The sequence below is a fragment of the Pavona decussata genome, unplaced genomic scaffold, assembly GCF_977016875.1.
Source record: "Pavona decussata unplaced genomic scaffold, jaPavDecu1.1 SCAFFOLD_46, whole genome shotgun sequence".
NCBI lineage: Eukaryota > Metazoa > Cnidaria > Anthozoa > Scleractinia > Agariciidae > Pavona > Pavona decussata.
The window spans coordinates 1,580,001-1,603,710 of record NW_028145468.1 but is presented as its reverse complement, the minus strand read 5'-3'; the positions used below and the strand labels follow the sequence as shown (position 1 = coordinate 1,603,710).

General features: G+C 39.0%; 3 protein-coding genes across 3 annotated transcripts in view; 1 reads left to right on the top strand and 2 right to left on the bottom strand.

Moving 5' to 3' along the window:
* Positions 1-847: 847 nt before the first annotated feature.
* On the bottom strand, positions 848-5,213 carry LOC146482404 (tRNA (guanine(6)-N(2))-methyltransferase THUMP3-like). The gene is made up of 4 exons (XM_085107256.1): positions 4,662-5,213; positions 3,638-3,980; positions 2,811-2,973; positions 848-1,800 (listed from the first exon to the last, which is right to left on the bottom strand). Exons 1-4 carry the CDS (start codon positions 5,181-5,183, stop codon positions 1,473-1,475), a joined length of 1,356 nt encoding a protein of 451 aa, XP_084963382.1. The 5' UTR covers positions 5,184-5,213; the 3' UTR covers positions 848-1,472.
* Positions 5,214-10,455: 5,242 nt separating this feature from the next.
* On the bottom strand, positions 10,456-22,032 carry LOC146482403 (elongation factor 1-gamma-like). The gene is made up of 9 exons (XM_085107286.1): positions 21,955-22,032; positions 21,677-21,823; positions 20,867-20,930; positions 19,672-19,814; positions 18,845-18,988; positions 18,550-18,679; positions 16,585-16,777; positions 11,502-11,799; positions 10,456-10,675 (listed from the first exon to the last, which is right to left on the bottom strand). Exons 1-9 carry the CDS (start codon positions 21,964-21,966, stop codon positions 10,523-10,525), a joined length of 1,284 nt encoding a protein of 427 aa, XP_084963412.1. The 5' UTR covers positions 21,967-22,032; the 3' UTR covers positions 10,456-10,522.
* An 8-nt stretch (positions 22,033-22,040) lies between these two features.
* LOC146482402 (uncharacterized) overlaps positions 22,041-23,710 on the top strand; it is a 9,938-nt gene continuing 8,268 nt past the window's right edge. The window contains exons 1-2 of the mRNA XM_085107282.1: positions 22,041-22,282; positions 23,253-23,334. Coding sequence (XP_084963408.1) covers positions 22,146-22,282; positions 23,253-23,334 — 219 coding nt within the window. The 5' untranslated portion in view covers positions 22,041-22,145. The remainder of the gene's footprint in view (positions 22,283-23,252; positions 23,335-23,710) is intronic.

The window sequence follows — 23,710 nt, the reverse complement described above, 5'->3', positions numbered from 1 at the left end:
GTTTGCTTTGGTTTTGCTTTACTAGGCCCTATGATTGGTTGGCAAAGTTCGCGCCATTTTTCAACCGGTGGGAACCCAAACCAAAACCAATCGTGCCTGGTCGTACGCGTTTTCCCGCGCTTGACGCTGGTTACATGTATCTCCTTCGAGTTCTGATTGGCTGATTGTGCTGTTTACGTTCGTTTACGTTACGTCAAAATTCAAGGCGAGGTAACGCTGCTGAAAAATTAGCAAAACTGACATCATGGTTTGAGAGTTTCGTCTTTTTAAATAGCGAAGATACAGTTCCGTTAAGTCAAAGAATTTTAAAAACCTTTATATGAAGATGCGGGCAAGTTCTGCCCCGTCTTCATATAGATGTCCGTAACATAATCTAAATAGACGAAACGCCATCTTTGTTATTTTAAAAGACGAGACCTGAAACTTGCCCATTTACTAATTGTTTTAAGCTGCCTAAAGCAAAGTTAAAATTACTGTGACAAACAGTATCGGATTCAGACTAAGATAAGTGGATGATTTTTTTTTGGGGGGGGGGGGGGGGGAGGAAGGGGGGAGCGGTGAAGAAGGGGATTGCTCCCGAACATTTGACTTGTTTATCCATGTGAAACGAAATATCTTGGTGCCTCGGCCCGCTGTTTTGGTTCCAAAAAATATTTGTGGGAGGGGCTCCCCGGGCCCCGCAAGGCGATCCCTGGGAGAAATGAGAGACTTCCCGCAGTCTTATAGTCTCATAGAATGTGCGATCAAATAAGGACTCATCTAAAGGAACTCAAAGCTACTAGTGAATGACAAATCCAGCCAACTTTTGAAACTACGAATTGCGCAAGTCATCAATAGAATCAATAGAAACATTAACCTTGGTTTATTTGTTAATAACCATTAATGCTAAAAAAAATTAAACCAATATTAATTATTACCAGGCTCAGTAGGGTTGAAACAAAGAGAGAGATAAAATAATCTTAAATAAACAGGTTAAACCAGTTTGTGTGGGAAGGACTTTAAATGCCCCAGGGGAGGGGGGGGGGAGGGACTCCCGCGTAAAAGTGACAGGGGGATTGTCACACCTTTCAGAGGTTAAAATTCATGGTTTGGTACCCCTAAGGGTGCTGAAATAATCTAAAACGACTTCTGTGAGAGGTATAGTCGTGGTAGCTTTTAGTGCATTGAGCCGAAAAATATGACAAGAAGTAAATGTCAGTCAACTGGTTTGGTACCTCTTAGGGGTAAAAAATTGTTCAAATCATGCCCACAAAACAGAATTTTAGTGCCTGTTAGGGTTTTTTTTTTTTTCAAAATTTCTAACAATCAGTACCATCACTTTTATAATAATAATTATAGTAGTCCCCTCCCCCCCCCACCCCCCCTGTCACCCCAGGTTTAACTGTCCAAGTCTTTGTCTCCTGGTGTAATTCACACTCATGGGCAACCAATATTTTTATATTTATAAGCACTCCTAAAAATTGTTCAAATTATCAGTTTTTTGTCCTAGAAAGAACATATAGTCCTGCTTTAAGGCCTCCCATATTCATCCACAAAATCAAATCCTTTTTCCACAGTGCTGTTTTATTAAGCACTTGACCCATCACTCTCTTGTCCTGCGTCAGTAACACAGCCCTGCCACTTCCCACAGAACACACCCGCCCCATTTCTTCAAGTGCTTTAGGGTACAACTTCCAGTTCTCGTGTTTAGATCCACTCTTCTTGCCAAATGGCAGGTCGGAAACAAAGACGTCAACACTGTTAGACTTGAGTGGAAGATTGCAAACATCCCACTGGTAAATGTCAAGGGAAAGAGTTTTTCTGTCAAGAAAACGTAAAGAACTTTACTTCACTTTACTTTCGCTTTATTTAAGTGTCAAATGTATTTAGAGCAGAGCACTAATTGGGGACAGATTGAATAAAATGAACTCCCTATCAACTTGCTGCTAGCAAACTTTCTGTATCTTTTAGTGAGAACTAAACTGCAACAGCTGCCTACTTCACAATAATTTTCTTATTATCTTTGGAAAAGGTATTGTTCAAACACTTTGAGACCACACCTGTAAGTTGAACGTACAAAATCATAAATCCAACATCTTGAATAAACTAGTGCGTGATGTTACATGTATTATAAGTATGTTAAAAATCTCTTTGACTTCTATCCAAAAATGTGAAAATACATGCAACTAAGGAAATGTTTCAACATTCTATGTGGTACCAAACCCACTTTCCTAGCCCCCAAGATGCGAGTAACCTTGAAAGATTTTGAAATGGAATTCCTTCCAGACTACAAACCTTCTATTTTATGTTATTTAGAATCCTCATATTTTGGCTCCAGCTCAGCTTCAGAGCAGATAATGAGTGGACAAGTGACTACAGTGTATCATATCGATACATTAGTCTCAAAATGGGAGCAGGGATGGCGCACTGGTGAGAACACTCGCCTCCCACCAATGTGGCCTGGGTTTGATTCCTGGACTTGGCGGCATATGTGGGTTGAGTTTCTTACTGCCAACGAGAACCAACTTGGTTCTTGTGCTTGCTCTGAGAGGTTTTTCTCTCGGTACTCTGGTTTTCCCCTCTCCTCAAAAGCCAGTATTTCCAAATTCCAATTCAACCAGAAGAGAATCCCCATACCGTAAAAAAGTATTCGATCATCTTGTCATGGTATTATGCACCATGCAAATTTTATTCACAAATAAATTTTAAATTTAAAAGTTGAAGGGAACTTTATCATCTACATAGTAACTTATCCACGGTTATTTAGGTCTTTAAAACCTGGATTCAATCATCGCCCGTCCACACTATTGCAATTCTCCTGTAGAACTTACTTCTCATGAAGCTGTTGTTCATTGACACTCTGAACATTTGCCAAGGTTCTGGGAGGAGCCAGCTCATGATGGTCCCCACACAAGTGTGCAGATGTGGGCCAATTCAAGGCGGCCTCAATGGGAATAGATCCACCGCCACACATGGGGTCACAGACAACATCACCTGGCAATACAAAACAATGGATAGCTCAGTTACATTACAAAGTGAACCAAAAAAGCATTGCAGTCAAACCCAATTACAGATGCACTTTATCACTAAAGGCAGGCTGGCAGGCCAGTAGGCCATGGACTACTTCTAAGCCAGCACCCAGTGGCTCCCAACTCACACCACAGTCTGCAACTTAAGCTTAGGGTTAGGGTAGGGTTAGAGTTACCCTTGGCCTGTTGTGTAGTTTGGATGCCACAGGGATGCAGGCCTTGTTCTAGCAAAACCTGTATGCCAGACACTGTTGAAAGTATGAACAGTGTCCATTATTAACACTTTAGCTCTGATATCAACATCTTTATTCTCCTTACTGTATTTCATGCATTTCTTATAGGACTAGTGAGGAGAATTTCTTTAAACATCAAGACATTTTTGATGACCACTTATTATATTCTCATGACTTGCATGGTGATCACGTCTTATATTCTCATGACTTTTATGTTACATCCAGCACTGATAACATAAGGAGATATTTTAAATAAGGAGAATTTCTTTAAACATCAACACATTTTTGGTGATCATTTCTTATATTCTCATGACTTTTATTTTTTTAGATCAAGAACCAATAATGTAAGGTGAAATTTCATGTTCATCACTTGGTACATAAAGGGTTATTTTGCACCTGGCTGGATGTTTGCTAACCGCAGCATGCAGTAAGCTATTGATGCCTTCAATGTTGTTGGACCAAAGTGAGCAATGTTTCTTTTTCCTCTGCTTTCCTTTGTTAATGCAATGCCAATAACAACATTGTTGTTGACAATCTTAAGTAGAACTTCAATGTCTGGATTGCTCAGGTCCACGCGCCAGCCAAAGCAGTCATTTATGCCTCCTCCAAACTTGGCTGCAGCCTCAGGTGACGAGAAGCTATGGTTATTGCCAGTACGAGTGCATGTAACATGGAATCGAGGTAAACTGGTACAGCTTTCTATCCCTGAAGATTTGCTACCGGTCAAGCTGTGATCAGACTGAAAAAACAAAAGACCTCAGAGTCATTGATAGATGACAGCAATTTTGTTCACAGACAACAAGACGAATCATTAAGCAGCTTAGCAGTTTGTTATCAGGTGATGCAATATCAGGGAACACGACCCTTGCTCTCATTTGCAACGCCAGGATAGAGTATACCTATCTGTTGTGATATGTCTTGTTACATAAAGAAAAAGGGTAGTAAGAGTAATAAATTATTTTGGCAACCTCAGTACAGTGCAGTCTGATGCTCCCTCCATGCATAAATAAAGTTAAACAATACTTGAACAATTATTGATTACTATTGTATCAACTTGAAGGTATTACCACAAGTCTATTGCACCACAGCTTTCAGTTGCTTCTTGCTGTGATGCATGTGCTGTTTTTATCCCACCATATGGTTAAAGGCCAAATTTTTTTCAGGCTTTCTCTTTGCAACTGCTTAAGTTGGATAAAGAAAACTTTGACAGTCTTTCTTCTATTTAAACTTTCAACCCCAGTGCAAATATACATGTGTATATAATTTGAACAATTACCATGTTTATTGCACAATGGCTTTGCCACGACATCGTTCCACCATGAAATTAGCAGCAATCAGCATTAGAAAAGATGAGGTTTTAACGTTTGCTAATGCACAAATAGTTTCAATCGGTACAGTATGTTTCATTTCCTTCCCTCACCTTCTCCTCGCCAGAATCTCCATTGCTGTGTTTCATTCTTTTCGCCGGTGCTTCTCTGCTGTCATTTTCAGTCACAGCCTCCACAATGCTATCTTCTACTGAATTTTGGTCTTCTTTATCTTTGGAGGCTTCGAATTTTCCTGGAATTTCTTCAGAGATCTCACTTTTGAAAAGAATTCCAGAATACCCTGTAAACTGTTTCCACAAAGCAAGCGAAAAGTCCCACTCCAGATCCTGAGGCAGTTTGTAAAGCTTTTCAAGTATTTCTGGGCTGTAGCAATCGAGTTCTTCGCTGTTTTCTTGAAATTCCTTTACTACAACAAATAGGTGCTCAACCGACCTGAGAGTTTTCACTTTGGAAAACGAATTTACCGGAATTTCAAAATAAACACGGCCTCTTCCTTCCCGTATGGATTTACAGTCAAGTTTTTCTTTACACTCCTGGATAGCGACAGATTCTAATCCTGGAGAAACAGTAGCACAAACGGTGGCAAAAGCATCACACACTTGCACGTCCGCCATGTTTTAGCCAGTTGTTCAAATTCTGTTTTGTGTAAAGATCACTAAGGTGTCAGACAAGAAAACGGAATAAAAGACAAACAAACAAAAGAAAAAAACAACAAACAGCCGCCTAAGTACCTGATTAAACTTCAACTACGTGAAGTTGAAATTAAATAAGTTTTAGATGATTGAGCATTGAAAAACATTTTTACATGTAAAAATCCACTCTTCCTCTGGCAGTCTTCCTTCGAGGATAAATCATAGTACCTTATTTGAAAAAACTTAGTACCGCTGGGCATTAACATGGATGGCTCAGAGTCTTGGACACTTCCAGGTCGGTTCCAAGGCCTTCCGAGATTGAAAGATTTCGAGAAAAATGAGGGGTATTACGTATTCTTTATATAGCTGTTTAATACGAAAGCCGAGGAGGGACTTCCGACTTCGGACTTCCGACTTCGGACTTCTGACTTCGGACTTCCGACTTCCGACTTCCGACTTCCGACTTCCGACTTCGGACTTCTGACTTCTGACTTCTGACTTCCGACTTCCGACTTCCGACTTCGGACTTCGGACTTCGGACTTCGGACTTCGGACTTCCGACTTCCGACTTCCGACTTCCGACTTCCAACTTTTTTTTTTTTATTTTTTTATTTTTTTTTTATTTTTTTTTTGAAATAAACTCTAGTGAAGTAACAAACGGCAAAATGTTTTTGTGCGTTTTTAGTTGGTTTTGTAGTGCCGACATTCTTTCGCTGAAATTGACTTCTGAGAGAGTTTTATCTATAAGGTTATCGGGGTAACCTCTGTTGCGTAGTCTCTGTTTGAATAGAGTGATGTTTCCTTCAAATTTTGTTTTTGAAGAGTTTTTTCTGAGAGGTCTTAAGGCTTCGCCTTTGGTAAAGCCTCTCCTGACGCCTGGAGGGTGGCAGGAAGAAAAATGCTTTACTGGAACGTTTCTCTCGGTTTGAAGTTCGTGCGCACGTCAAGTTTTGATTCATTTTTTACTCTTTCGCCCTTGTATACACATGTGTCAAGGAAAGTGATTTCAATTTCTGAAATTTCAGCCGTGAATTTTATGGTCGCATGATAGTTGTTGGCTAGCTCTATAAAAGTTTGGATTTCATTTTTGCTTACGTTCCATAGAGAGAAGACATCATCGATGCATCTCTTCCATGCAAGCGGTTTTGTAGCACTACGGCCAATTATTTCTGTTTCGATCTCTGCCATGAAAATATTGGCAAAGGATACTGCCATCTTTGTACCCATTGCGATCCCGTATCTTTGGAGGTAGTTTTTTCTATTAAAGATTTAACGTTAAGATTTACGGTCAACCCAGGTCACGCGTGAACGATATTTTTGAAATTTGAACGGAGATTTACATGTCAGTTTTGAAAATCGCCAACGAGATTTCAGAGTTCCCGTATAAATTTCCCTAGCTTATTGACGGTATAAAGCTATGAATTTTTGTTTACTTTGCAAAATTGAATATTTCAAGAATAACAATTGTTTCCCAAGTATTTTGAATCTTTTTTTCGGTCAATGCGTCTTTTTCGGAACGATTTCCAGAGAAATGTCCAACATTCCATTCACACGTCGGGCATTACAAAGAGAAATTCGAATGTTAATTTCATTCTTAGAAATACTGTTCACGCGTGACCTGGATTGACTGTAACATTAAATCCGTGAGCCCTAAAATTAAACATTGCGCATTTTCAGCGTCACGCAGTATTTCGGTCATATCCTGCACGTAATGCTTTTTGGGTGTTTTTTCGCTGTTCACACCCATGTTGGAACGTGATTTGTACTACAATGATTAGGTATAAAATATGCTCCCTCACTTTCTTGTTCTAACTCCCTGATGAAGTCTGTGTTATCAGACGAAACCGGTAGTAGATAATAAAGAAGTTGACAAGATCTGTTGCTGTGTGCTGCTCACTAGAGTTTATTTAAAAAAATAATAATAAAAATAAAAAAGTTAAAAATAAAAAAAAAAGTTGGAAGTCGGAATTCGGAAGTCGGAAGTCAGAAGTCGGAAGTCGGAAGTCGGAAGTCGGAAGTCGGAAGTCGGAAGTCAGAAGTCGGAAGTCGGAAGTCGGAAGTCGGAAGTCAGAAGTCCGAAGTCGGAAGTCCCTCCTCGGCTTTCGTAGTTTAACCATCCCGTTTAATATTTTACTTCACGCTGACTTGTGGTCTCAACACGACTCGCCTCGTTGTACTCATAAATCGGTCGACTTCAGAAAATAGAGGCTGGTGGGAGGTTGAAAACTTTTTTTGATTTTTTACCGTCCTTTAATATATCTGAGATGATTTCACACTGAGGTGGCCAGATCTTTTCGGGTTAAAGGCAGAAGCAGTCATTGGAGGAGTCAGGAGTCTAAAGTTGGGAGGGAGGGGGGGGGAGGGAGAGAAAAATGGTTTATTATGTTGTCCCGACTTACATTTATCGTTTTCTTAGTCCAGAGACTTCTTCGAAAGTCTTCAAACAACGTATCTGTTTCTAGTTAGGGTGAAAGGCCAATGTCAGTCACTCTGTCACAGTCTAGTGCATTGTCGGGGGTTGAGCTGATTTTACAACAGTGGCTAGATCTTTTCAGGAAAAGAGTCAGGAACTTTAATCACTTGCCGTGGATTATTAAAGGTGACTCCATTTGGCGCGCGGCGACGGGGTACTGAAATGGCGCGAGCGCGCGCAGTTTTCTAACTGATACGTGAATTTTCATTATGTTAGCGCGCGAAACAAGGCCAGTTTAGCCTAAAAAGTAAGGCTATTTTAACGAGTTTTTTCAAGGTTAATTTTTCTGAAAATTGGCTCAATGTTAGGATTTAGCTGGTATTTGTACTCCAAAAAATCTTAGGGAGCTGCTACAAAGAAGTTTTTTTTAATAGTACTATACAGGTCCGCAAATGATACCGCCACGATCATCCTTTTTTTTTTGATGACCAAAATCCGTGTCAGTCGGACGACTGTAAACAGACAAAAAAGGGGATGGACTTACCAACCACAAAAGCCGTTACTGGCATGGTACCAACTTCTGTCGCGTAACTTTCGGTAGTCATGTGCCTTCTCGGGGCTAGATTACATTATATGACACAACCGGACGAAGCAGGAGCCCTGGACGAAGGAAATGTAATTGTAGAGAAGTCTAGCGTTTTCACCTTTCGTTTAGAGACAGAAACCCTTTGTACGGTCCTAATATGTATGTGACGCCGGGTCAATGACCTGGATCGTAATTTTCGGTATGATCTAGACCCGGGGGGGGGGGGGGTACTCCCTTATGTGACCTTAAAGGGGACGTGCGGCCCGATAGGGTATGGTTTTCAGGGTGTTTTGTCTTGAACGGGGTATCTATTTCATCACTTTCTGTCTTAAACAGGGTATCCCTACATGACCTAATGGCTTAAACAGATTGTGATTGCCAATGCATTAAAATACAGTAAGAAACTAGTGTATTCTTATTTCATTCTAGTCTTAAACAAGGTGTGATTTTGGGTTAAATGGCGTAGAAAGGGCCGGAAAATTTTGAATTCGGTCTTAAACGGGATAGGGAAATCGGAGAATTGTGTTTTAAACAAGGTCAGGGTTTGAACGCCCGGGCCGCACCTCCCTACCCAAGCATCTCTCGAGTGCCCCTCCCCCCCCCCCCCCCCCCATCCGGGATGTAGAGTAACGTTACGCATCACGCGTACGTTTGTATCCTTGTACGGTTTTCAATGTTTCGCTGTTTATATTTACGCGGGATGCCCTGAAGGGGCATACCGTGTCTAAAAACGGGTCGATTTCTTTTTTTTCTTCCTCGCAGTCACAAATCGGTACATTAATTTATTCATTAAACTCTCCCCTCTCCTACTCGGGATGTATTTTTCTGATTGTCTTCAACAACAGCAGGCCAATCAAAATCCATTCTTGTCGCTTATATCGCGAGGGAGGGGACCCACTCACCCCTACCTGTGTGACGTCAATGCATCATTTGATATATTTATTAAAGACGGATTAAGTCGCGCCATATTGTTTTAACATATTCTGGACTCAAGTGTGCCGTTTTCAAAGGGAAATTTCACCATTTTGAAGCGGTAAATCGAAAGAATAACTTCTAAGAAGCACCCGACACGTAAAACGGTGGAAATTGGTGAGTTCTTAGTGAAGGAATCGTGCTTTGTTTGACAGTCTTAGGCCACGACGCGAGACAGAAAAGAGGTCATTGAGAAGCTTACGTTATCGTAATGGAATTTGACAAATTTCCGCTGATAGTCTGAGTCGCGTAACACACGGAAAACAACGTAACGCGATCGTCGTGACTCAAACTATTCCATTAGCAAGGATAGTTTTATCAATCGGCGAAGCATACAGTTGGAATAAATGAATCAGCCCCAGCATCACGCGTAATGCCAGTATAGCAGGCATCTTGTTTTAAATGAAATTCAGGGGAAAGAATTTGTTATTTACCTTTCATTTGAAGACAGAAACCGTTTCTACATTGATTGTTTTTCTATAGTAAACGTGAGACATCTTTATCTATCTTGGCCCGCGAGGTCATAGACTGATTTAGTTGCCAAATTTTCGGGTAAACAAAACTAACCTTGAGGCACTCAAGTTACCCTAAAAAACACTCCGGTTAGCCTAAAGAGCACTCCAGTTAGCCTAGCTTAAATAGCTCCCCGGTTAGCAGTTTATGTTGGGGTTGTTCATGCCTCGCACGTCTGGCTCGCATATTGTTAACACTCCTCACGGCCCGCCTTACAACCCGAGTAAAAATGACCTGAACAGTGAAGGGAAACGAAAATTGCTTCGAGTTAGCGGGACGTTCGTGGATCGAGTTACTGAGGGTAAATTTACAGTAAATGTGTAACGGAAATCGAGGGGAAATCGATTTTGGTTCGAGTTATCGGGAGTCAACTGTATCTTTTCACTTAAATTGTTATTTTAAAAGTATGATAGAGTCCTGTACCGCTTTCTCAAAATCACACCCCTTGTACCGTGAAGGGCATATATCTGAAGTAATGGGCTTATACCTTTGCTTACTTGCTCCTCAGTTGTGGAGATTTGAAATGGAGGAGCCGGACGAAAAGTAGCATGATTCTCAGACGGTCCAGGTCGTTCGCGGCGAGTGTCACGCACTCTTTTAGGAAGAGAGTGCGTGACAATCGCCGCGAACGACCTGGACCGTCTGAGAATCAGGCTAGACGAAAAGCAGCCTTGTCCCTAGAATCTCTCTCGCTTGGGGGCACGGGAAGAATGAAACACCAAGGGAGCTGATTGAACAAAAGAGACATGAAAATAAAATCCAGCCAGTACTTCTTCCTCACAGGCAAGTTTAATAAATTTTTGTTCTTAATAATTATTTAGCACGAGTTAGCAATATCTATTTGAAGATCTTTCCCTGGTTGAATGACTTTCCACCAAAGTCTCCTTCATGCAACAGGTACTCCTCAATCATCTTCTTATGGTCCGCATTATCTACATCCAACTTGGTGAACTTGTACGAGGGTGAGTCGATGGCCCAATTTTCGTTAAGCTGCAAAGAATAACGACAAAAGGCACCGTAAGGGCTACAATTTAAACTCTATAGTATGTTTTGGTGGACGCTCATGTCCTACTGGTCAAGTTGTATACAGATAAGCGAGAGTTTCCTGCAGTCGCTTCCTGCGTTACGAGGCATTTTCTTTCGCTCTTGTTGTGTTCGTCAATAAACTGCTTTCAATCGAGTGATCAAATACATTAAAGCCCCTTCATTGCGGACACCCTCGGGACCGCGAGTTAGTCAAGTGTCCTTAATAGCGAGAGTCCGAAATAGCGGGAATTATTTTTGTCAAACGTCTGTAATAATTTTTGCCGGGGATTAAATTATTAACAGTATGACCAAGCTCTGGGGTGAAATAGGACTCAGTTCCTCAAAATAATAAATTCTCTTAAGCCATGGGCCAAACGTGAGAGGAATGTGTAGAAAACAGACGACAATTAAAACTGCGCAGGGTTCACACTCTTTTGGGCTTTTAAAATTCCACGACTTTCCATGACCTTTTCAAGCTTTCCATCATTCTATTGTGTGCACTTGTATTTTGTTGTAGGGTATGATATCACATTCAAAACAAAATTACATGTCTCAATACAGAGCCTCTCATACAAGTACTAAATAGTTTTCCACACATTTATTCAGTCCACTACTCTAAGACGTAAATAATCATCGAGGCTCTGTTTTAACACGAGGTATGTAACTTGTGATTATAAATTGCATGCAGTGTCACCAATCTAAAATTTAGAATTTAGACGTTTCCATCAAAATAATGTAACATCAAAGTTTGTTGTCAGAGTGGAGATTCCCTTTAAGCATGAACACTTACATCAAAGGCAAGTTCCTGGCCACGGAATATCCAGATACCAGAGATGGAGACGTTTTTGTCTTCTCCAAATATACCCACACTAGCAAAAGCAGTCTTGCGGAGTTTCTCTATGCGCTGAAACATGCCCCCAACCAAGTTACAGGCCATAAAGACCATTCTCAGCTCATCGTTATATTGATACTCAGCCAGCCAAACTGAATAGTCCTCCTTGTTAAAATGCTCCCAAAAGTATGGAATGGCCACCGTCGCTGTGTCCTTGTTCGAGTACGTACGCTTAAATTCATCCATGTCAAAAGAGCTAACACAAAAAAGGAACAAAAAGAGTAAGGTGACTTTTTGGCAAGTGAGTCAGAAAATTACCTTAATAAACAAATTAGATAGCGACAATATTTTAAGCAAAAAACGCCCAAACATTCCTTGCAACCCTTCTTTCCCAGTGAATTTGAATTGGCTATGAATTGCCCCAATGCATGCTCCGGACAGTTACCATGCGTAGACTAATGTTGTGCAGTAAACGACATTATGCATGCTGTCAATACGGTACTAAGCTGTTAACGTTGTTTTGGCACAATCCATGTGGAATAACACTGACCAGTACTGTGCTGGCATTCAATTTCACCTAAACTTCATTTTACCACAGAAAAAAACAAGAAAGAGTTTAATTGTATCAACAGAAAGCTTAAAATAATTGTCCAGGTTTGGGTAAAATTGCTTCCTTCCTAAAAGCTGCTTTTTGGATTTTTTTCAACTACAGATTTAGCACAAATGAAAGCAAAAGTAAACGTTTTCTTGAATCCTATGTCAAAACGAATGGTTCAGCGTTTTGTTACCAATTTTCATTTTGTTTAACCTAGAATCCTCGTGGCACTTCCCCTTTCAGGTCCCAAAACACATTAGTCAAGCAAATGCCTGATTTGTCAAACTTCATAAGGGCCCAAAACATGTTACATTTTAAACACTAAAACTATAACAAGTTGCATCCATGTTGCAGATGATAAAAGAGCAAAATCAATGCATGACTCGGACCTACAGAGACTCTTGGTTTTTTTATGGTGGAATAAAGTCACACTTATGTTAAAAATGCATCAGCAAATTTGAATGTAACAATACTTTGAATTAAATCTAGTGAGAAAAAAAAATGAAGACTTTATTTTACAAGGGATTTTAACATACATCATTTCTTGAAAACGAAGCAGAAACCAGCGAAAAAACACAGCAATGTTTATTTACTGAAATGATGTCCACATGCCAAATCTCAGTTACTTTTGAGCACACCAAATAATTGCCAAAAATCCTGGCGGACGATCTTGCCTGGAGCCCTTGAATTAATAACTAGAAGCTAATAATCTTGTAACCTTCACTAAATTATAAAATCAATTGCTAACAAATATTTAGATACAAAACAAAAGGAGCTACATGTGTCATGATTATTACAAGATGCAAATTAACTAATAATAACTAATTAACTTATCATAATATTAAGATGAATAATCCCTTAAAATCAAACTCCAACTATTACCTGTGCTGTGAGGCCACAAGTCTAGAAATGGCCAGTGTTCAAATTCTTTTTTTTTTTTTTTGGGGGGGGGGGGGGGGGGGTCACAAATGATTATTTTCCATAGGTATGCCTGGAAAATTTTAATATAAACTTAAGAACTTAACCAAAATAGCACCTTCATAAACCAGATGCACATGACAGCTGTTAACACATATATCTAAATGTTTATTGCTTTCTTTGGTACCTTGGGAGAACTGTAGCTTCAAATCCAAGCTCACTAGAAAAGGCTACCTCCAGCTTGTTGTTAGTTTCAAAAAGGTGAAGGGATCCCTTGCATCTAAGCTCTGTTCTTAGATGTGTGACAAGGTGTGGACAAAATGTAGCTATATACTGCTATAACGTAGGCCTAACATAGTCAAACAATGATGCAAAGAGACAGACATAAAAACACCACCCTGTACTGTTTACATGTGCTGCTTACTGATGGTGACATTTACTCACAGAAACGCATTACCATTGCAACATGCAACCAAATCATTATTTTTCCTTTACTATGTATATTAAAAACATTTAAAAGTGATACTGTTGAGCCTGAAATCCTCTGAGAATAAAAAAATAAAATAAAAAAAATATATATATATATAAAAAAATGGCAATCTGGCTAAGATTATGACCTAAGACTTAATTGGGAGAATGTGATGAGCGGGAGGTTAGACATCAAACTAGAAGACTCCTGACTAAATCAAGAAGGCTGGAAGTCAATTCTGCTCGATTAGTAAAGCGCTGAGTAGTTCATTTAACTTACTAGTCAGCACTTTACCACAGAGCAGGCTTACTCGTTGCTTCCTTGCAAAAGTCTTTATAGCCACATACAGTGCACATGTAATACATAAACCGTTAAATAGTTCATAGCCTTGTGATGACAGAAGACTTTTGCACAAAATCAAAAATTAAGAGTTAGCCTGCTTACAATGAAGGGGCCAATGCAGAAGGGGTTTAAGTGATGATTAATTATCGTATTTTGGCCTTGGCCTCCAAATTTCTCAAAATTCAGTCTAATTTGACATGCATTCAGACTGGTTTTAGCATCAGAAACATAGTCCCATTTTCCTTTCAAATTTTTTACTTTTCTCCAGTTTTCTTGAAAATCTCCATCTCTTTATAAAAATGTTCAAGTGAACCAAAATACTGTTGAGCCTAAATTGGGAGAATGTGATAAAAATCAGGTGAGCTGCACAATGTTAAACATCAAACTGGAAGACTCCAGTGGCTATATGTGGAGGCCTGCTCGATTTGTGAAGTGTTGACTTATTCATTTAAAAAATTAGTCAGCAGTTCACAAATGAGCTGGCTTTCCTGTTGCTTCCAGGTTTATGGCCACTCATAGTGCACAAGTAATACATATTTATAGCAAGTTAACTTACAGTTCATAGCTTTGAGAGAACATAAGACTTTTGCACAAAATCCAAAATTAAGAGTAAGCCCGCTTACATTGAAGGACCCATGCAGTGCAAAAGGTGTTTAAATGATGATTAAATTATTATCGTAGCCTTGATATCCAAATTTCTCTGAATTCACTCTTATCTATATTGGCAAACATACAAACTGGCTCTAGTGTCAGAAACATAGTTCCACATTACCATTATGATTTAACTTGGATATTTCCTTCAAATCGTTTTACTTTTCTAAGGTTTTTGAAAACCTCAATCCCTTCTTAAAAATGTTCACAAGTAAACCAAATGAAGATACTATTGAGCCTGAAATCCTCTGGGAGTGAACAAACTTCACTCAAACTGGAAAAAAAACCCCAAGACTAAGACTTGAGACTAAATTAGGAGAATATGATAAGAATCAGGTCAGCTGAGAAGGTTAGACATCAAACTTGAAGACTCCTGGTTTATAGGAAAGCCTGCTAGATTTGTGAAATGTTAAGTTATTCACTTCAAGTAACTACTCAGCACTTCACCAATGAGCAGGCTTACCTGTTGATTCCTTGAAAACATTTGAAACTCAAAGCTTTGTATAAATTACATACAGTGTACACGCAAGACATCAACAGTTCAGTTCACTTATAGTTTATAACTTTGTGATAGCACAAGAGCGTAACACAAAATCCAATATTCAATCTAAAGCCCCATTCACAACAACAAAACATGTTTAATTAAGGAGGCTCGAGGCAGTTTTTTTGGGACTTAGGGTCGAAGTTTTGAAATTACAATCTCGCATACAAGATAAACTTCGATCTCCTTCATAATACATCATCATTTCAACATATGTTCAAAGTTAACTTTCTCATTGGTTTCCAAGCAACAGCTATTACCATAGCAACTGACTAGATTTCGAGATAATCGACAATATTTAAAATGAGAGGCTATGCGCTTCCATTGCTATGGTAATAGCTGTTGCTTGGAAACCAATGAGAAAATTAACTTTGAACATATGTTGAAATGATGATGTATTATGAAGGAGATCGAAGTTTATCTTGTATGCGAGATTGTAATTTCACAACTTCCACCCTAAGTAAAAAAAAAAACAGCCTTGAGCCTCCTTAAACCAGGTTTACCAAAATTAAAATTGGTAACAGAAAGCTGAACCATTGGCTTTGACATGGGATTCACGTAAACTTTAACTTATGGTTTCATTTGGGCTCAATCTCTAGTCGACAAAAATCCAAAAGAAGTTTTTATGAAGGAAACAATTTTAAACTGTGCTTAACTAAACAGCTTTTAAACGTGTTTAAGCTTTGGTCTGAATGGGGCATAAGCCTGCTTACATTGGAGAACCTGATATAAAAGGGGTTTAGCCAAAGGTCTGGGGCAAGTGACTAACAAAAAGAGGTCTTGGGTGCTTACCATTTACATGGAAAACCCAGAAATTCCAGTTGAAAAATAAAATGGTACGCATCACTCCATTTGGAGTACTTCTAAAATTACAGGCTTCTGGTCAAAGTGATGCATTTTTATTACTCCTTTTGGGGTTTACAGCTGATGTTCATACATTTTGCATGTTATCCATCTTCTGTTAAGACAAGCTAAATCCGTTCGTATTTGTGCCAAAAATTTCTATCCGGGTGGTTTGCGTAAATGGTAAGCATCCCTGGTATACCTTAAGGCCAGTGCCTCCTGTAACTACTGTGCATACGTAAGATGTGCATCTCGGGATGGTCAGAGAAAGTTAGTAGTGCCTGCTAAAACAGAGATATTTTTTGTGTGGTTTACAACTTTGTGGGAAAAGCAGATCTTGTGATGTCTGCACATGGGGTTGTTTAGTGCCGATTGCCAATTTAGCAAACTAATCAAAAATTGTGCGATGATACACGAGAGAATGTCCTTTTCATCAGCACAATAACACTTCTGCACATTGAAGACCAATAACATTCAAATTTCCAGCGCTAAAAACCAAAGTTTTGAAGCATTCCTTTTACATTTTCTAACGTAGGAAGGGTGCTAGGGAGAGGGTAGGGAGGTGGGGTGTAACAAAATCAGACCTTCAAACAGGGACAAAGGGGATGGGGGCGCAAAGAATAAAAGAGTGGTTCTTAACATAGCCTAATCATTTTACAGTACAATGTAGTTTCTAGGGTACCTCTTTGGTAGACCAGCATAAGGGTCTTTTTCCTTTACCACCTTTGGAACGTCATCCTCTTCTGCAGGCTCCGCTTTTTTGGCTTTTTCCTGTTTGGGTTTTTCTTGTTTTGGTTTCTCCTCTTTGGCTGCCTTCTCCTTTCCCTTCTTTTCCTTTTTGTCCTCCTTTGTATGAAGCTCTGCATATTTCTTCCCTGAAAAAAGAATGCACAAATTCTACTTGCTGCCCGGACCCTTTCAGTTAAAGTATTGACATTTAAATTCTCCCCACTGTCTTCCAAACATTCCTTATGGTACTTAGTGAGAGAATTTTAATTTCAATTGTCAACACCTTTTGCTCTGGGTGGTCACTTCCTTTCTTGCATACTTGACAATTGAAGACAATGGAAGAGAAATGCCTTCTTGATCGGCATCACGAGAAAGTAATGGGACAGTGAGGGAGACCCCCAGAATAGCCCTTGGGACATGTGAATTTAAATAAAGTCAATTGAAGTTGTGAAAGTCAGCACAAGAGCTTTCCACCCACAGTAATGCAGCTTGTTATACTAATTTTATTAGTTTTGAACTCTATCGCTGCCCTTCAATTGACTTTATGTCTTGATATAGATATTGAAACACTGAATCGCTTCACTTCTGAACTGCACTTAGCATTTGGTTACATACCCAAGTTAATTTAATGCCATTCTTCCAAATACGCATATTTACACTTCTTACATGTAGCTCGTACAAAACCACAGCCTTGTCATCCAATTCTTACATAACCATAACCTCATAATTTCTACACAGTTTTTTGGGCAGTCTATATTTAACAATTATTCGCCAAAGGCGAAGTAAATATTTACCAATATTTACTAAGCCTGAGGCGAATAATTGTTTTAGTATAATTACTCAGGTGATTATCAGAGAAAAACAAGTACATGTACCATCCCAAAAAATGTCGATTTTGTTTGTTTACTTCAAATCGTCATGCCTCAATGAACAGAGACGCGCAATCTGCCGATCACATGCTCAATCAAAATCACATGCGCAATGATAAACTGCACACGGCCTCGAGTAGAATGTCAGTATTCTTTAACTGCCGCTTCATTGAGACGAAGCACTGACTTCTGTGAACGAATTTTGGGTTTCTCTGATCCGTTTACCAAAATAGATGGAGGTGAACCAGGCTGTTTGGTGTAAAACTCGAGCCGGGATCACAAGTGTTAGTGATAGCATTTTATTGCACAATTTCTTGTTGACATGATGGCTTCGCCCGTTAACAGACGTTTATAAATTGCCCTCAGAGATAAGCTGCTTCAGGTAGGAATTAAGCCATTTGTTGGCTTCACTAAACAAGTACACGGTTGTCGTAGATGAAAATATTTTGTTGTGAGGCCGTGACTTTAGATGGTGGTCGAGACCCACTCAAACCGACAACAAACTAGTTTTCAGATTATAAAAACTGTTTTCTTTTCTCATCACTGAAACGTAAAACTTACAGAGACATTTATTCATCTTGTTTACTTCCATGCTTTCAAATTCTGTCTTAAACTTGTTTTGTTTGTGAAATCATTCTGTTAATAAAGAAAATCTTGCTCAAATTTAACTTAATTTGTTGTCTTCATTTTAAGTCATCGAGATCGACAACATGCAATTCACAAGGGTTTTTTATTACAATTGGCAAAATTTTCATCTCTTGCCTTTGAAAAGTATCACCTCGGACTTAGCTGCATCTTTAGTACCTTTCGGAATTGCATTTTCTTTCCTCCTATTAACTTCTTTTTCAGAAATGTCAACAAATAGCCAAGCGACCATTTTGAAAGTTAGTGCTCCCGCTATAATCACCTCGCGCGAGGTGATTATAGCAGGATATGACGCAATCAGATAAACAGAATCTCTATAATCACCTGAGTAATTATACTAATGTTCGTTAATAAAACTGCCTCCCTGACTGGTCTTAAAATTATATTGATAACATCAAACTCACCGTCAAATTTGGCCATGGTTTCACAAAGCTTCACTTCTCCCAGGACTTTTTTAAACTGTGGCTGATTCACAATTGTGAGGAACCATCTGTTAACATTAGCAAATGGAGCTCTGAAGCTGGGATCCATCACCTAAAAGAACAACATAAGTTAATGATGACTAGTAGGTGTCAGACATGTTTTAGATTAAAAGAACAATCAAGATTGAATTTCTGTAAATTTGGAAAACTTGACGCATGTTAGTTCTGCTCTCTAAAATGTTTCGCCGTGCAAGAGATTACTCTACCAGCCACATACCTGTTTGTAGAGCATGAGAAGGTTGCAGCCAACTGAGATGTCAGCAAGTGTCACTCGTTCACCCACAAGAAAGGTCTTTGTAAGTAGAACATTGTTCAGAACCGTCAAGTACTTCTTGATGTCCTCCATGGCTTTGTCAGTGGCCTGTGTACAAAACAGTTTCAAAACTACATATTAAAACGTTATAACATTGTTATTAACAAATGCCAGCAGATCTTTCCAGAAGAAGGTCATACATTGTATGAATCATCACCATTCTTCAGCTGCAGCTGTAGAAAGCTTTATTGTTCATTTGGTAGGTCCTCAATTTTCTGATAAAATAGCTGATGGCAGCTCAATATAATCCCTGTGATACTTCCCCTTTAAACTAATAACACTGAATGAATGAATAATATTCATATGAAACATCATATATTGAACTGTGGATTAAAGATTAAATAGAAGAAAGATCCTTGCAGTTAGTACGCAACCTTATAAAGCAGATATGAAAAGAAGCCCAACCCAGTTGGCTTGATAGCTCAGTTGGTGGGGCACTGCACCGGCATCGGAGAGGTCATGGGTTCGAATCCCGTTCAAGCCTGAATTTTTTTTCAGGCTTTCTTTTCGCAACTGCTTAATTTGCCTACTAACTGCAAGGATCTTTCTTCTATCTAATAAACTAATAACACTAACACTTGCACAGTCTAACAGCCAATATAGATGTCATCCCTGTCTCAAAAATGTTTTCACGAATTTGACATAAACATCAAGATTTTTCAATGTGTGTATTCTTCAAACTTTTCTTACACACTCTCCTGTGCTGTTAACATTTTGATGATGTTACACACCTGTTTATTGTATTGCATCAAACCCAGGGTAGGGAAAACCCAGGTGGCCATCGCAGGCAAAAGCTCTTGGTCAGCAAAGTTCACGTACTGCTGGATCTGTGCCATTTCCAATGGGGCCTTTCCACGCAGTTGGTCATTTGACACTAATAACAACAGGAAATGGTAAGAAACTTGGAGTACAATGTAACTCTCATTAAAACCAAACCTCTTTACCCATTAACGGCCAAGGCGCCCAAAACCGGCCGCGATTTATCGTACGCTCGCGCTAGGGTTCCTGCCTCCCCTAGAAGGCATAATTTTGTCCTCTATTGTTCTAATTGTCTTTGGAAAAGACTGACCAATCAGAATCCACCGTCTGCGCATATATTTTTAGGTCTTAGGGGAGTCTAGACACAAAAAGGTTTTTGTCTTCCGAAAAATATCCAATTTCAGCCATCATTTTTACTGCACATTAGGTTAATGATTAACAATATGCTAATTTGTGAAATTGTCGAAAACACGCGGGCTGCAATGGGTTAACTAGGACACTTAAAAGGAACAGAGTTGAACGTCTAACTTCTACAGAGACAGAGTTTATTTCATGAATGGCAAGTTTGTGACAGTCTCAATATATGTAATTTCCTACTCAAGGCAGACCATGCAGTAACCATCATTACTTCTCAAACTCATTTAACAATTCAAAAGCGAAAGACAAAGAAAATCAAGCACTGTGACGTGTTTGGATATCTGATGAAAAATTCCTCACTTTTGCATCCTTAATTCCCCCTTCAAAATCAGTTTGTTTGAGAAGTTATATCAAACACTCATCGAAGTGTTGCAACACAATATCAAAAACCTCGAAGTTTGTCAAAAATACTCCGCTACAGGTCGTTTTTTTTTTAACTCTCTTCTAGGTGTCTGAATGTGATGAAACAATGTGTCTCGTGTTTGATATATTACTTCAAAATACAGTAAGTACACGATTGTGCTGTCCGTTCACTGTCTTTATTTTTCCCCCAGTAATTTGAATATCATCTGAACAGGAGTATAAATTGATGACAAACTTATTCCAGCCAATCTTGTTGTAGATGAATGTTATAAAAAATCCATTGCAGTATGCCTCTTTGGCTATCAGTTCATGTTTTATTTATCTCTTGAATTATTTCTTGTTAAACAATGTTTAATTCAGCATTAGAATAATAGGTTAAAAAAATACCATAATAAGCAATGGCATTGCTTTCGTAAATGCACTTTCCATCTTGGGTCTCAAAGGCTGGTACCTGATGAATAATTAATGTAACATGAACTTTGAACTTGGATGCGAGTTTAATTAATAAAGATTCTCCCAAAAGATTTTTGTCCATCAGTTTTGCCTTAGACGTTTCTTAACCTTTAGCTTGAAATTATCCTTTCAAACCATTTTAAACGAGCGAGATGAAAACCTTCATAACTTTTAATAGTGGATTAGCATTAATCGGCTTTCAAACAACCAGGGCCAGAGGTTCCAAGTTGACCATCCTATCATAACATCCTTACCTACTCTACAAACTGTAAATATTTGGGTTTATCAACAGAGACAATAAGTTAATTTGACACTGTAAAGAGATTCAAGTGCTGATGTTTCATGCATTAGCCCTCAACACTCAAAATGTCACCACTCAAATATCTTGATGGTGGCAAAATTACCATATCAACCCTGTTGATACTCCCCCACTGACACATCTTTAGAAACTGAGCCTCTTTAATATTTATTTGTATTCTGCAAACTGACAGCTAATCCTGGATATCATGGGTCTGTTATGCAGATCACAAAACTGACTACAATTTGGGTCAAATTTTTCATTTAACCTTCAGTCAAATCAAAATATGCCGACAAATCAGCTCACTCAAATATCTATGCGGCCTAATTTGGGCAAAAAAATAAATGGTCAAGCCCCATATAATTTGTACAAAAATAATTGTTCAAGAAATAATTTTAAAAAAATGCTTTTCCCAATAAATATATTTAATGCAGCTCTCTGAATACCTTTCCCAGAGGGAATTTCTTTAAAAATTCAGCAGTCTGGTTGGTTTCTCCAAACTTGAAGGGTGGCAAAGTGATTTTCGCCCCGCTGTATTCGGCGGCGATAAGGATTTTATAGGCCCGAAAGTTGTCGGGGTAAGTGTACAAACTCTGCAAAATAAAGTAAAACTTCCTAAACAGATTGAAACAGTAGGGTTCGTAACACTATATCTCGCTAGTGATAAGTCTTAAAACAAAAGGATTGCTTTGTATTAAAAGGATTCTTAAAGAGAGGAACTTACACCCGCAGCCATTGCTTCGTGGAGAGCTGAAAGGAAGATCGAGAGGTAATGGGGATGACTTTATGACACACCTGCTTGGTAACCGGGCCGAATGTAATCTTGTGCTTTTCAACATGGCGGCTTACCGGTGGGGACAGGAATATTTATAGTGACAAAATGTAAGTTTGTTTTCGCCTAGATCTCATGAAATCATGCCTAACTGGTATTTCAGCAAGGAGGGCTTGGTGAGGACACCATCAAGATTAGATGGCATCGATTATTTGACGGAAACTCGCTACAGAAGAGAGGGAACTCGCTTCATAATGAGCTGTGGTAACAAGATGAGGTTGTATCCTTTCAGTTAATAATTTCTGTTGGGTGTTCTTAAATTATGTACTGAATCATATAAGTCTGGAATCAATGAAAGGTGTTCTTTCTACAGCATCCATCCATACAAGTAGATAGCCGTAGGATATACTACTACAGTTGTAGAATGTTTGGCTAAATTACAGAATACAGGGCCACTTATTTACATGATAATAGCATTTATTGTGTCGTTCTATTGTGTTATGTGTCGTTCTTTTGTGTGTGGACCAAAGTGGCCCTGAATTCTGTAGTTGCTCCCTCCAGTCCTCCAGTCGTGACTGTGTGACTGCAGGACTGAAGGACCACCAGTTGTACTAACTTAGTAACACGTTCTCTACACATGTTATATACCTCGTTCCTTTTAAAAGCCATTAGCTGACCACGACTGTAGGACTGAAGGACCACCAGTTGTACTAACTAAGACTAAAGTGTTCATCGACAGTACTGGACTGCGGGACTGAAGGACCACAAGTTCTACTAGCTTAGACTTAATCACTCATCGACTGCAGGACTGCAGGAGGAGTAGATTTGTGCCCTTCGAAATGGGCTGGGTATATATTCTGCAATTGCTCTGTAAGCTTAATGCAATGGCCACTTTAACAAGTGATCTGCCAAAGAAGCTACCTTGCATGGCCATTTGCTCCATCTGACATCAACCTCGCTAGGCTCAACTATAACAACTAGCAATTCCCAGTTCTAGTCATTTAAAAGGTAGTATAAATTATTCTACATAATTTTGTTTCATACAGTCGATTCATGCAAATGAGATGTAACCCTAAGGGCCCTCTCCCATTGTTTTCAAATACTGGTACTGTGTAGTAATGGATTAGTTTCTAACATTGCTGTCAGTGATGGTATTTTAGAATACAAAATTGTGTACAACTGGTCACTGTATTTGCATTCCTTATTGTGGATTTGTATAATTATTCAATCCTTAATAAGATGAATTCCAGGCGTTATGATACCATGGCCACAGGTGCAGTATACTTTCACAGGTTCTACATGGTGCAGTCCTTCAAGAACTTCCCACGTTGGGTAAATTTTGATCATTATACTCACTCATAATAAAATAAATATTAATACAAAATGTGTAATATTATTATAATAATAATTTACATACAATCTAGGCTTGATTTCACCTACCTGCATTGTACTAATTGAAAAACTTTTCCTTGTATTATCAGCATTACTCAGTTCATACACATTTGAAGTGTTTCCTTCAGAAGGGGTACATGTAACTATATAATTATCGCTATTTGGTGATTTTTTTTTGCACAGGATTAGGGAGGCAGTATGGCCTTGTGGTCAGGGCGCTGGACTTGTACCCCGGAGGCCCCAGATTCAATGCAAGTCCCGCTCTGACCACTTGGATTTGTTTTACTGTAGCCCCGTTTTCAAATCCAAGGACGCG

Excerpts from the sequence above, each read along its gene's own strand:
- LOC146482404 (XM_085107256.1), bottom strand. The coding sequence starts at position 5,183 with ATGGCGGACGTGCAAGTGTGTGATGCTTTTGCCACCGTTTGTGCTACT. Across the intron at positions 3,981-4,661 it reads GAGATTCTGGCGAGGAGAAG|TCTGATCACAGCTTGACCGG; the intron begins GTGAGGGAAGGA and ends TTGTTTTTTCAG. Across the intron at positions 2,974-3,637 it reads GTTAGCAAACATCCAGCCAG|GTGATGTTGTCTGTGACCCC; the intron begins GTGCAAAATAAC and ends TTGTATTGCCAG.
- LOC146482403 (XM_085107286.1), bottom strand. Across the intron at positions 20,931-21,676 it reads AGAAATTCCCTCTGGGAAAG|GTACCAGCCTTTGAGACCCA; the intron begins GTATTCAGAGAG and ends ATTATTCATCAG. Across the intron at positions 18,680-18,844 it reads TTCTCATGCTCTACAAACAG|GTGATGGATCCCAGCTTCAG; the intron begins GTATGTGGCTGG and ends TTGTTCTTTTAG.